Raw genomic sequence first — 11,335 nt, 5'->3', positions numbered from 1 at the left:
CTCGCCACACACACACACATACGTGGGTCCCCACGTGCGGGGATGCTTCCTAGGCCACGTGGCCTGTTGCTCGCGCATGGCTGACTGACGGACGCGCGGCGGGCCGGGGCTTGTGGGGTGTCCCTCCCCGCACCCCCCAGGCTGGCTGGATTCTCCCCGCAAACTTCGCGCCGCCGCTGGATCTCCGCGCAGCTTCCAGGCCGGCCTGGGAGGGGCGGGAGGGGCGGAGGAGGGGGCCGCGCCGGGATCCAGATGTTCAGGGTCCGCCAGGCACAGCCGCGCCTGATTAAGCCACGTGGGGGCCGGCCCTGGGCCGCGGAGATGAAAGCGCGGCGGCCGGCCAGGGGGGAAGGGGGCGCGCCGGACCCCCCCCTCCGCGCCCGGCGACCCCCTCCTCCTCCCCGGCCGGAACCTGCGGCGCCCTCTGACCTGCCGACCCCTCCAGGTTGACGTTCGTCTGCGGGGGAGGAGCGCCGCGAGGGCGGCGGCGGTAACGGCCTCTCAGGCACCTGCGCTAGCCACGCAGGCGACCTCCGATTGCGTCCTAAACTGACCCAGGAGACGCTGGGAAGGAGTGGGGGACACCCCCTTAGCCAGAGATACGGCTCTCTCGGGGCTCCAAGCTGTGCCCCTGGGGCGTGGCAGGTAACGGGAACTTGGTCCTCGGTCGCTTTCAATATTCCCACGATAATACTCGACGTCTCTGCAGCCTCCTTGTGCGCCCCGGGTCCTCTCTCTGCTCTGAGCCCCGGGGATCCCAGATCTGCGGTGTTGAGGTGGCGGGGGTTGGGGTGAGACAACGCCAGAACCTCAGGTATGCGCACGAGAGAGAAGTGGGGTGACAGGTGGCGGGGTGGGGTGGAGGGTAAGGTCCCCCGAGGGCTTTCCGTAAGAGGCCGGCTGTGCGCAAGCGACGGCCACTTCTGACCCAAGGGAGATGCCGTGCCTTGGCCAACATCTCTTTTCCCCTCGCACCTGGCTAGAGGGAGGGGTGCCTGGTCATCCCTGCAGAACACACCTCACTTTATCCTTTTCCTCCGCACCTCCCCACCCCCAGGCAGTCCTGGCATTCTGTTGGATTTCCTTGGCACCCCAGCGTGGGTGGCAGGGAGGCGCCCCGCGGACCCCCGAGCTCCACGCGCCCCGCCCCACGGCGTCCGTGCTGCAGCGCCGCCCCCCGCACCCCCTTCCCAGTCTGCCTCGCTCAGGTGACGTCAGCGCCCCGTCCCCTCCTCGCCATCAGCGCCGCCGCAGCATCCTCACCGCCGGCCGGCCCCCGGAGCTGTCCGAGTCGCGGCCCGGCCCCGGGGATGGCGGTGGCCGTGCTGCTGCTGCTGCTGGCAGCTCTGCTCCTGCCATGGCCGCCCGCAGCCTCGGCCGCGCAGCCCGGCGACGCGCAGAGCTGCCAGCAGCGCTGTCGCCTGCACGACCACCCCGGCCCGCGGCCTTCGCAGGTGAGGGGGCTCGAGGGGCAGGCTGCGGGGGAAGGACACGGACGGGGTGACCCCTCGGGAGGGAAGCAGGGAGAGGGCCGCCGGCGGGGGAGGGGCGGATGGTCCGCGCCTTGGGGAGGGCTATTCATGTATAGTGTATGTGTGTGTGTGTGATGGAGGGGGACCCTTGCTAGCCTGGGCTGGCATTTCAGCTCCCGATGGCATCTTCGGGGCCCCCCGCTTCCTTTCCCCGCGCTGCCCAGCCCCCGCCACTGAACTCCGCGCACCTGGCTCCCAATCTCGCCATCTTTGAGCATCGCTCACCCAGGCCTGACCCAAAGAGGGCTCAGCCCTTCTTTTAAACAGCCCTGCGTGGGGCCATTTGGCTTCCCCCCCACCCGCCTCCCCAGCGATGTCCACTCCTCCTGCCTCCTGGGGGAGCTAGGGACCCCCACCCATATACCCGAAGGGGGACCGTTCACCCCACCCATACGTGCGTGCGTAGTCCAGTGTCCCTCCTCCTCTCGTCGCCCCTTTCCCCTTTGCCTGAGCCCCATGTCCGCCCCTCCCCAACCCCAGGCGGGGCTCCCCTCCGAGTCCCCGTGTGACAAGGCCGTCCTGGTGAGCGCCTGCGAACGAGGCTGTCGGCTCTTCTCCATCTGCCGCTTCGTGGCCCGCAGCTCCAAGCCCAATGCCACCCTGCTGGAGTGTGAGGCAGGTGAGGATGCAGGCACAGATGGGCAGAGGCTGCAGAGGGGAAGGGGACCGCACCTTCTCGTCACTGCCTTCCCCGGCCCACGCCCTCGTCTCTTCCTCCCCTCCGTAGCCTGCATGGAAGCCTACGTGAAGAATGCGGAGCGGCAGGCCTGCAAGGAAGGTTGCCGGGGCCAGCCCACGGAGCCCGAGGCCAGATCCCTACTGGAGAAGAAGGTGGGTGCCTCCCTTCTGCCCCTTCTCCTGTCCGTCCTGAGTCTTGCCTTGGGGCGTGCTGGGCACCATGTCTCTCTCTACCTCTCTCGGCACCATGTCTCTCTCTCCCTCTCTCCCTCCCTCTCTCTCTCTCTCTCTCTCTCTCTCTCTCACACACACACACACACACACACACACACACCCCTACACCTGCCCCATTGCACCTGCAGCTGTCATACAGCCAGCAACTGGCCAAGAGACTGGAAGCTGTTCTCCGTTGTCTTTGAGGATGCTGGGGGGCTGCCGGCCTGAGTCCCTTGCCCTGCGGCACCTGGAGGGCCTGGGTGCTTAGGTTCAGGAAGGGCATCCAGCCAAAGGCCCCAGCAGGGAAACTGAGGCCTGGAAGGTTCCAGCCAACCATTCCCCGGCTGGAATGTCATTCTCCCCACTTCACTCTGCCTGTGGTGCCAGCATCCCATATAGGACTCTGGTTCATGTCCCGGCAGCTCCACTTCCCACCCAGCTCCCTGCCTGTGGCCTGGGAAAACAGTGGAGGACGGCCCAAAGCCTTGGGACCCTGCACCCATGCGGGAGACCCAGAAGAGACTCCTGGCTCCTGGCTTCGACTTAGGTCAACCCCAGCCATTATGGCCGTTTGGGGAATGAACCAGAAAATGGGATAGCTCTGTCTGTCTCTCCCAAGCTATAACTCTGCCTTTATAGCCGTTAATAATATTAATATTAACAGAGACAGTCCCCTAAAGACACGCAGCTAACCCAGTGCAGCCCCAAGGGTGTGTGTGTGTTGTGGGTGTGTGTGTCTTGGGAAGCCATGTTATCTCCGAGCCCTTCTGATCACTTCCAAATTCCCCAATTGTCCCCTGCTGCCCCCATCAGAGGCAGGTCCTGGAGGCCCCGAGTGGAGCCCTCTCCCTCTTCGACCTGTTCTCCACGCTCTGCAACGATTTTGTGAACTCGGCTCAAGGCTTTGTCTCTTCCACGTGGACCTACTATCTACAGACAGACCATGGCAAGGTGGTGTTGTTCCAGGTGAGACCCCCCAGAAGCTGGCTGGCTCCGGGGGTTGGAGTGAGAAAACGGCATGCGTCGGCTCTCGGCTCCTGCAAGACCAAGTGCACAGCCGTGCAAGTCTCAGGCACAGCTGGATCCAGGGCCCCTGTCAATCACCAGTGTCTGAATCTGTCGATTGGGTCTAGAACAGGAGGAGGCTCCTGTGGCTGCTGGGGGAGTAAGGATGGAAGGATGGGGCCCTCCTGCTCTGTTCCCAGGGGGAAGTGGGCGTCCGTGGGTGTGGGGCACCGTGGGCCAGCTGGGATGCAGAGAAGTTCCTGCCAGGGCTTGGGGGACTAGGGGGTAGCCCCTCAGTGATCGGCACCTTGCCATCTTGTTCCTGGCTCAGACTCAGCCTGTGGTGGACAACTTGGGCTTCCAGGGCAGCCGCTTGCAGCGAGTGGAGGTGACCTGGAGGGGGTCCCACCCTGATGCCTTGGAGGTGCACATGGGTAAGGTCCACTCGGGGCCCCACTGCCCCGAAGAGCAACTCCTCCTGGCAAGCGTGTCCTGTAGCATTGAGAGCTCCACCACCCCAGTCCTGGGTTCCTTGGTCCGTTTCCCAGGGTTCCATGGTCCATCTCCCAGGGTTCCACGGGCCATCTCCCAGGGTTCCACGGGCCATCTCCCAGGGTTCCACGGGCCATCTCCCAGGGTTCCATGGGCCATCTCCCAGGGTTCCACGGGCCATCTCCCAGGGTTCCATGGGCTATCCCCTAGCCCTGCCCCAGTCCTGGCTTCCGTTCTCTCCTCCTTGGCTGCCATGATTTTGATGACCCTCAGCTGCCGAGAAACACCCCTCCACCACCACCTCACTATCTCCCAGACCCCGTAGGCCCCTTGGACAAGGTGAGGAAGGCCAAGATTCGCGTCAAGACCAGTTCCAAGGCCAGGGTGGAGGCTGAGGAGCCACAGGACAACGACTTTCTGAGCTGCATGTCCCGGTGGGTGACAGGCCTTTGGAGGTGGGGCAGAGGACTGAGTGCGGCCTCTGTCCCTCCCTGACTGGGCCTATCTACTGGGGTGGGTTGTGGCAGGCGCTCGGGGCTGCCTCGCTGGATCCTTGCCTGCTGCCTCTCCTTGTCCGTGTTGGTCATGTTGTGGCTAAGCTGCTCCAGCCTGGTCACAGCGCCAGGCCAGCACCTCAAGTTCCAGGTAGGCGGGCAGAGGAGGGACAGGGCGGCAGAGGGCAACGTCTCCTAGTCCTGGCTTCCGTGGGCACAAGGATCTTAGAATTGCTGCATGAACCAGGAGATGGGGGAGAGAGGGGGACAGCGAGGTGGGAGGTAGGACTCAGCGGTCCTCCCTGCCCTCTTCCCTCCTTTCCTGCAGCCCCTGACCTTGGAACAGCACAAGGGCTTCGTGGTGGAACCAGACTGGCCCCTGTACCCTCCCCCAACACACGCCTATGAGACCAGCCCCCCGCCCTACAAGCTCAAGTTGGACCTGACCAAGCTGTAGCATGGCCCAGGGCAGAGCTCCTGTCCACCTGCACCTGCCATTGGGGTGGGACTACTCTTGAGCCGCCCTACCCCTACACCTTCTCTCCCCACCCACACCAGGACCCCCACCTCCCCTCCCAGCCTAGGGACAAGAGGCCCCAGTTGGGGGCAGGTGGGGAGCAGGGCTGGGTCCAACCTTGTCCCACCGACCACCGCCTCCCCCTGATCGTCCACCAGAACATGTGTGATGTTTGTTTTGTTTTGTTTTGTTGGCTGTTCTGTGGCTTTTTGAATATTTGCGCCCTAGTCCTGTGTTGCTGTTTCTTCACTCTGCCCTCTGGGAGGGAGATGAGTTTGCTGGGAGTGGGGCGCACCTCCACCTGGGGCTTGCCTCTTCATCCCTTCCCGTCTCTTTCTCAACTCCCCAAAGAGGGGAGAGGTGGGCGGCCAGGGCTGGAGGTGTCACACGGGGGGGCGGGAGTGGGAAAGAAATAAACCATGCATAGAAATGACGTTGTGCGCTGAGTGGTGCTTCTGTCTGCCCTCCGTCTCTTTCTACAATGTATCGGAAACGCAGAGCTGGGAGCTTCATCTGGATTTTCTGAGTGTCTGCCAGAGACCCAGGCACTTGGGCCATCTTCTGCTGTCTTCCCAGGCACCTCAGCAGGGAGCTGGATTGGAAATAGAGCACCTGGAATTTGAGCTGGCGCTGTTTTGGGGCCGGCATCTCAGTCGATGGTTTAACTAACTAAGCTACAACTTCCGTCCCAGCATGAGCTATTGTAAATAATCTAGAAATTATTTAAAGATAGGAGAGAGACAGGTAGCTGTTCCCTTCCTCTCAAAGAAAAATAGATTCAGGTAAAATGGCTGAGACGCCTGCCACCACTCTTGGAGTACCCTGGTCGCCCAGGTGCCCCTGTGTCCGGATGCTGTGTGTCCTGGGAGTAGCAGGTGGCCCACACGACCCAGGACAGCGGGATTGAGCTCCCGACCGACTCCAGGGTCTGTCGCTGGCTCTAGCTCAGGCCTGGTCATGGCAGTTTACCTGCTGCTTAGCGGATTCTGTGTTTTGCATAGCTTCTGCCCACCCCCCACCTCACATACACACACCCTTGCCGGAAGGCGTTGGGAGGAGGCGCGTGGGCGCCAGGCAAATGCGACACTGTTTGGTACAAGAGGCTGGCGCTCCTAGAACCAAGTGCCCTTTGGATGAAGTTCAAGATACGCCCACAGGCTTCGCAGAGAACCTGCAGTCCTCGCTGGTTTCCAAGGGGGCCTGGCTCTGTCCCCGCCTCCCTGCACGGCTCCCCATGGTCTCCGTTCTCATCCCTCTCTCTCTCCATCCGCATCCCTGCACCGCCCGCGCACATCGCCATGGCAACAGCCGAAGGACCAAGCTGCCCCTGCTTCCTCGCACACCTCCTCTCAGCCCCCCACCCCGCGTTTCCCCTCCAACTTCCCTCTGGGTTCCAAATCCCGCTCTTTCTAGATATCACCCTCTCTGGGGGGTTCCAGAACTACCATTAAGCCCCGCCCCCCGCGCACCTGCCCCGCCGAGGCTCCGCCCACAGTGGCACCTGTTGGATTTCCTTCAACCTCAGGGCTTTGGGGCTTGGAGGAGTCTCAGGCGGCAGCGCCCACTCTGCCCTGCTCTGCCCAAATCCTCCAAGGAGTTCCCAGCCTGGCTAACGGTCCCAAACCCCGGGCTCTTACCACGTTGGTTGGAATGGGTGATGTGTGTTTCGTCACTGCCTTCATTTACATGAGGATCTTGGCTTATTTTGTTGATTTGAGAGGCAAAAAAAAAAAAAAAAAGGATATGCATTTTTTAAAGATTTATTTATTTTTAATGGGAAGGCAGATATACAAAGACAAGGAGAGACAGAGAGGAAGATCTTCCATCTGATGATTCACCCCTCAAGCGGCCGCAATGGCCGGAGCTGAGCCGACCCGAAGCCAGGAGCCCAGAGCCTCCTCCAGGTCTCCCACATGGGTGCAGGGTCCCAAGGCTTTGGGCCGTCCTCCACTGCTTTCCCAGGCCACAGGCAGGGAGCTGGATGGGAAGTGGAGCAGCCAGGATTAGAACCGGCGCCCATATGGGATCCTGGTGTGTGCAAGGCCAGGACTTTAGCTGCTAGGCTAACGCACCGGGCCCAAGGATATGCATTTTAACGATTGTATGTATTTATTTAAAAGGCAGCGTTACAGAGGAGGGAAAGAGGTCTTCCATGCACCACTTCAGTTCCCCAGTGACCTGCAGTAGCGGAAGACAAGTGGATTCAAAGTGGCATCAGTAGCCCACCTGCTCCCCGCCCGTCCCGCCTCCTGGCTGCACCTGGCCACACACCTCAAGGTGTTTGCACGGCTGTGCACTCAGCCAGGGACACGACTTCCTGGGCCTGTCTGCTCTGCTCCCTGATTCCTTTGCCACCTGGGCACGGGCCAAGTCGCCGCCTCCTCCGCTCTGCCCCTGGCGGCTGCTTGACTCTCTGATCTCTGGCAGTCCTCCCAGCCCCCCAACTCCTCCATAGCTGCCCGCCCCTTCCTGCCATGTGGCACACAAACCTGGCACTGGTGGGGATGGCTGGCTGACCGCTATCGGATCAAACAGATGTCTGGGTTGCCATAACAACCAGTTGCCCAGGTTCCACGGGTCCCTACCCCACCCACCCTTCACGGGGTCCAGCAGGGGCAGCATTCCAAGGCCAGAGACTGTTAACATATACACTTGCCGGGGTGAGTGGTGGCTGCCTGTTGGCAGGCCAGGGTGCCCCAGGGCAGGCTGGCGGGCTGCCCCCCTGGGGATTAGGGTGAGTGAGACTTCCTGTTGCCCTGCTTGGGGTGCCCCCTCCCCTCCACCACCTGTCCCCCCACAGCTAGGCAGGCTGAGCTCTCCACGGCCTTTCACTCCCACCCCCACCAGCTCTGCTTCCTCGGGAGCGCCCCTCCCCCGGTGTCCCCAACTCAAGCCTTTATCATGTTGACAGTGAAGTGATTACTTGTGCGCTTGTGTGATGATTGGTTTAATAAATGTTCCCCATGCCACATGCGATGCGCTAGGCGTCCCGGTCACAGCTGTGTCCCACACACTGAAAGGGCTGCTGGCAATACATCTTTGTCGACACTCTGGCTCCTTGCTCCGCCTCGCCTGCTCCCGCTCCTGGAGGCCAAGGCGGGGCGGCTGCCTTTTCCTCCTCAGTTCCTTGAGGATGTCTTCCCAAACTCTGGGCTTGGGACCCTTGGCATTATGCTTGTCCAGAATGTTCTGGAACGGTCCAGAACCTTTCAGAATGACCCAGAACATTCTAGGACATTCTGTCTCCTGGTCTTTAAATTGTTTTTTTTCCCTTTTAATTTAGAAAGCACAGGCCCTTTATCTTCGGGATCACTTCCCAAATGCCCACCTTCACACCAGCCAGGATGCTATGGGGCTGAAGCCAGGAGACTGAAGCACAACCCAGGATGGCAGGGACCCAAGCAGCCGAGCCATCATCTGGTTGCCTTCCTCCTGGGTGCCTGTGAGCAGGAAGCCGGATGGGAAGAGGAACGCAGGTGGACCCAGTGATGGTTCCGGTGACCGGGTCCCTGGGAGACCCTCATGGATCTACCAGCTGCTGTGGGCATCTGAGGAGTCAATCTATATTTATCTATTTTTATTGGAAAGGCAGATTGACAGAGAGAAGTGAGACAAAGATCTTCCATATGCTGGCTCACTCCCCAAGTGGCCACAATAGCCAGAACTAAACCGATCCGATGCCAGGAGCCAGGAGCCTCTTCCAGGTCTCCCACGCGGTGTAGGGTCCCAAGGCTTTGGGCCGTCCTCCACTGCTTTCCCAGGCCACAGGCAGGGAGCTGGGTGGGAAGCGGAGCAGCCGGGACAGGAACCGGCACCCAAATGGGATGTCAGTGCTTGCAAGGGGAGGGTTAGTCAGTTGAGCCATCGTGCCAGCTCCAAGAAGTGAATTTTCTCATTTTCTCTCTCACACACAATGCGGGTTTGTAGGTCTAGATTCTCTTAGCGCTCTGTATTCAAGTGCAGAGCCATCCCTGCTGTGGCAGGTGCCAGGGCCTCATGTGTCTTGGAGCTGAGTGATACTCCATGGAATGAGTCGTCACAATGTATTTATCCAGCCACCCGCTGGATTGCGCTGGGGCTGCTGGCAACACTCCTTGCTGTTGTTAATAGCGTTGCTATGTGCGTGCATTTTGTTCAACACCCGTTTTTAATTCTCCCTGGTAAGTACAGGGTTGTTGTTATTTTTTTTAAATGATTTATTTCTTTATTCCAAAGACAGAGAGAGAGGCCAGGACCAGCGTTGTGATGCAAGCTGCCATCTGAAGTGTCACCATAGAGGCACTGGTGTGGCTTCCAGCTGCTCCACTTCTGATCCAGCTCCCTGCTAATGCGCCTGCAAAAACAGTAGTGAAAGGCCCAAATGCTTGGATGCTGTCATGCACTGGTCCCACTCCCCGCATGGCTCGTCATAGCTGGAGCTGAGCTCATCTGAAGTCAGGAGCCAGGAGCTTCTGTCAAGTCTCCCAGGAGGGTGCATGGGCCCCAGGACTTGAACTATGAATTGCTTGAACTTGGACTCAACTTGAACTACTAATGCTTTCCCAGGGAGCTGGATCGGAAGTGGAGCAGTTAGGACTGGAACCGGCATCAACAGGGGATGGGGGAGCAGCCCATTGAGCCACCCTGCTGGGCCCGCCAGCGAATCCTTGTATTCAAATGTCACGACATCCAAAAGGTGGAGTCCACCCTGACTTCTGTGGCCAGCACAGTTCACAAATGCTGTGTGCCAAGCACACAGTGGAGTTACTACTGTCATGAAAAGGAGTCCCTTGAAGATACAGAGACGGGAAGCAGGGGGAGGGAGGGAGGCAGGGAGGGAGGGGCTGCGGGGGGAGGGGAGGGAGGAATAGGATGCGGTTAACATTGGCAGAGATGGAAGAACCACTTAGAGAGGCACAAGGCCACGGCGAAATGGTGACTGACTTCGCTGAGATGAGAAGGAGGCCACAGGCCACAGGCAGGGAGCTGGATGGGAAGTGGAGCAGCCGGGACATGAACTGACGCCTGTACGCAATGCCGGCACTTACAGGTGGAGGCCGTGTGTTGACCCTTCGTGCCAGCAAAGCTCCAAAGTCTGTGTACATTCTATCATTCTCTCTGACTTCACCCAGAGCCACGTTTCCATGGTGACCACTAGATTGCTTCTCGCTTCTCTTCCTTTTTTTTTTTTTGTGCCAAAGCCAGGCAGAAGGCACTCTCTGCTTCAGGCTGCCGGGAGTGACATGATGTCCCTAAAGTCGCTCCCTGAGCGTGCAGAGGCATGCATCCAAGGCCACCTCTGGGCTGGGTGTCTGTGTGTCTGACATGTGCGGCAAATCTGGATGCTTCCAAAGCCTGCGTGCATCTGGTGCCCATGGCGTTGGGTTGGTTGTGTGGCGGTGGCCATGGGAGTTGAAGGTCTTGGCTGACGGGCGTTTTTGAAGCTTGCATATGGCTCGGCACCCGTGCAGGGAGGGCTGGTGAGGGCGGGTGCCGGCTCTAGGTAGGCCTGGGGTGTGAGAGTTCCCCAGGCCCCCAGCCCCTTGGCTCTGAGTGTGTTTAACACACATTGAGTGCCAGCTGCGTGCAGGGCTGGCCCTTCAGGAGCTGGGATCTGCCAGCTTGCTGGGCATTCTGCACAGTAACAGAACACCTACTGTGGGCCGTGGTGGAGACGGATCCACTGGGTCTGGTCTTTGACCGGCCAGAGGCCCCTGAATTCACTCCTCAGAGGGAACCAGCCCCAGGGCCGCCACCTGCTCCTCTTGGTGCTGGCTCTGCACCCCTGGTCTCTCCACCTGACGTCCAGGTCCCAGGGTGTAATCACTGGGTGTCTGGGTTTAGTTTTGGAAACTTCGACACACTGGGACTCTATGAGTTAAGGCAGCCAAAAGGATCAAAAGAGAAAACCCTTCCCTCACTCCTCGCACCCCCTTCCCAGGGCCTGAAATTACCTTCAGGATTGGGAGGCGGAAGCCTGGGGGTTCCACAGGGTGGGGTCTTCTAATATGAGCATGGGGGAAGGTTCTGGAAGGCTTGTGGGCAGAGGGTGGGGGCCCCAGGGCTGAAAGACGGCAGGATGATGGGGGCGAGTGGGCGCTTAGAGTGCAAGGGCTGGTCTCCCACACCCACCTGCAGCTCCCACCGTCTTTAGCTACCCCTCACCCCCTTCCTTGTCCCACCTCATCCTCACAGCTGATACCTTGGGGTCCCCAGGTCTCACCCCTCCCAGCACCCTGCCTGCACCCCCATCAGCTGCCCGTCTGCACGCCTGGCGCCCCTGCTTCAGTCCCACGCAAACCCTGTTCACTGAACACGATCCACCCACCCCTTACCTTGCATGCCCCACCTGGAGGGCAGACCACGCCCACCCAGGGCCACACCCCTCCCAGGGCCACCTGTCCCTAGACCCAGCTTTGCCA

General features: G+C 60.3%; 1 protein-coding gene across 2 annotated transcripts; it reads left to right on the top strand.

Annotated features, from left to right (window-relative positions):
* The first annotated feature begins 538 nt into the window (after positions 1 to 538).
* Positions 539 to 5,118, top strand: TMEM59L (transmembrane protein 59 like). Of its 2 annotated transcripts, none has more exons than XM_004595776.2 (9): positions 539 to 645; positions 1,195 to 1,454; positions 2,013 to 2,151; positions 2,260 to 2,363; positions 3,240 to 3,392; positions 3,763 to 3,865; positions 4,240 to 4,357; positions 4,451 to 4,568; positions 4,746 to 5,118. In XM_004595776.2, exons 2-9 carry the CDS (start codon positions 1,311 to 1,313, stop codon positions 4,872 to 4,874), a joined length of 1,008 nt encoding a protein of 335 aa, XP_004595833.2. In that variant the 5' UTR covers positions 539 to 645; positions 1,195 to 1,310; the 3' UTR covers positions 4,875 to 5,118. The 2 variants fall into 2 exon arrangements, with proteins under 2 accessions (XP_004595833.2, XP_058513874.1); XM_058657891.1 differs by having other exon boundaries at positions 1,058 to 1,454.
* The last annotated feature ends 6,217 nt before the right edge of the window (positions 5,119 to 11,335 follow it).

Source organism: Ochotona princeps, chromosome 33 (genome assembly GCF_030435755.1).
Source record: "Ochotona princeps isolate mOchPri1 chromosome 33, mOchPri1.hap1, whole genome shotgun sequence".
In the NCBI taxonomy this organism is placed as follows: Eukaryota; Metazoa; Chordata; class Mammalia; order Lagomorpha; family Ochotonidae; genus Ochotona; species Ochotona princeps.
This window is presented reverse-complemented; position numbering and strand designations above follow the sequence as displayed.

Coding starts and splice junctions, on each gene's coding strand:
- TMEM59L (XM_004595776.2), top strand. CDS start 1,311: ATGGCGGTGGCCGTGCTGCTGCTGCTGCTGGCAGCTCTGCTCCTGCCA. Junction 2,364..3,239: donor GATCCCTACTGGAGAAGAAG/GTGGGTGCCTCC, acceptor TGCCCCCATCAG/AGGCAGGTCCTGGAGGCCCC. Junction 4,569..4,745: donor GCCAGCACCTCAAGTTCCAG/GTAGGCGGGCAG, acceptor CCTTTCCTGCAG/CCCCTGACCTTGGAACAGCA.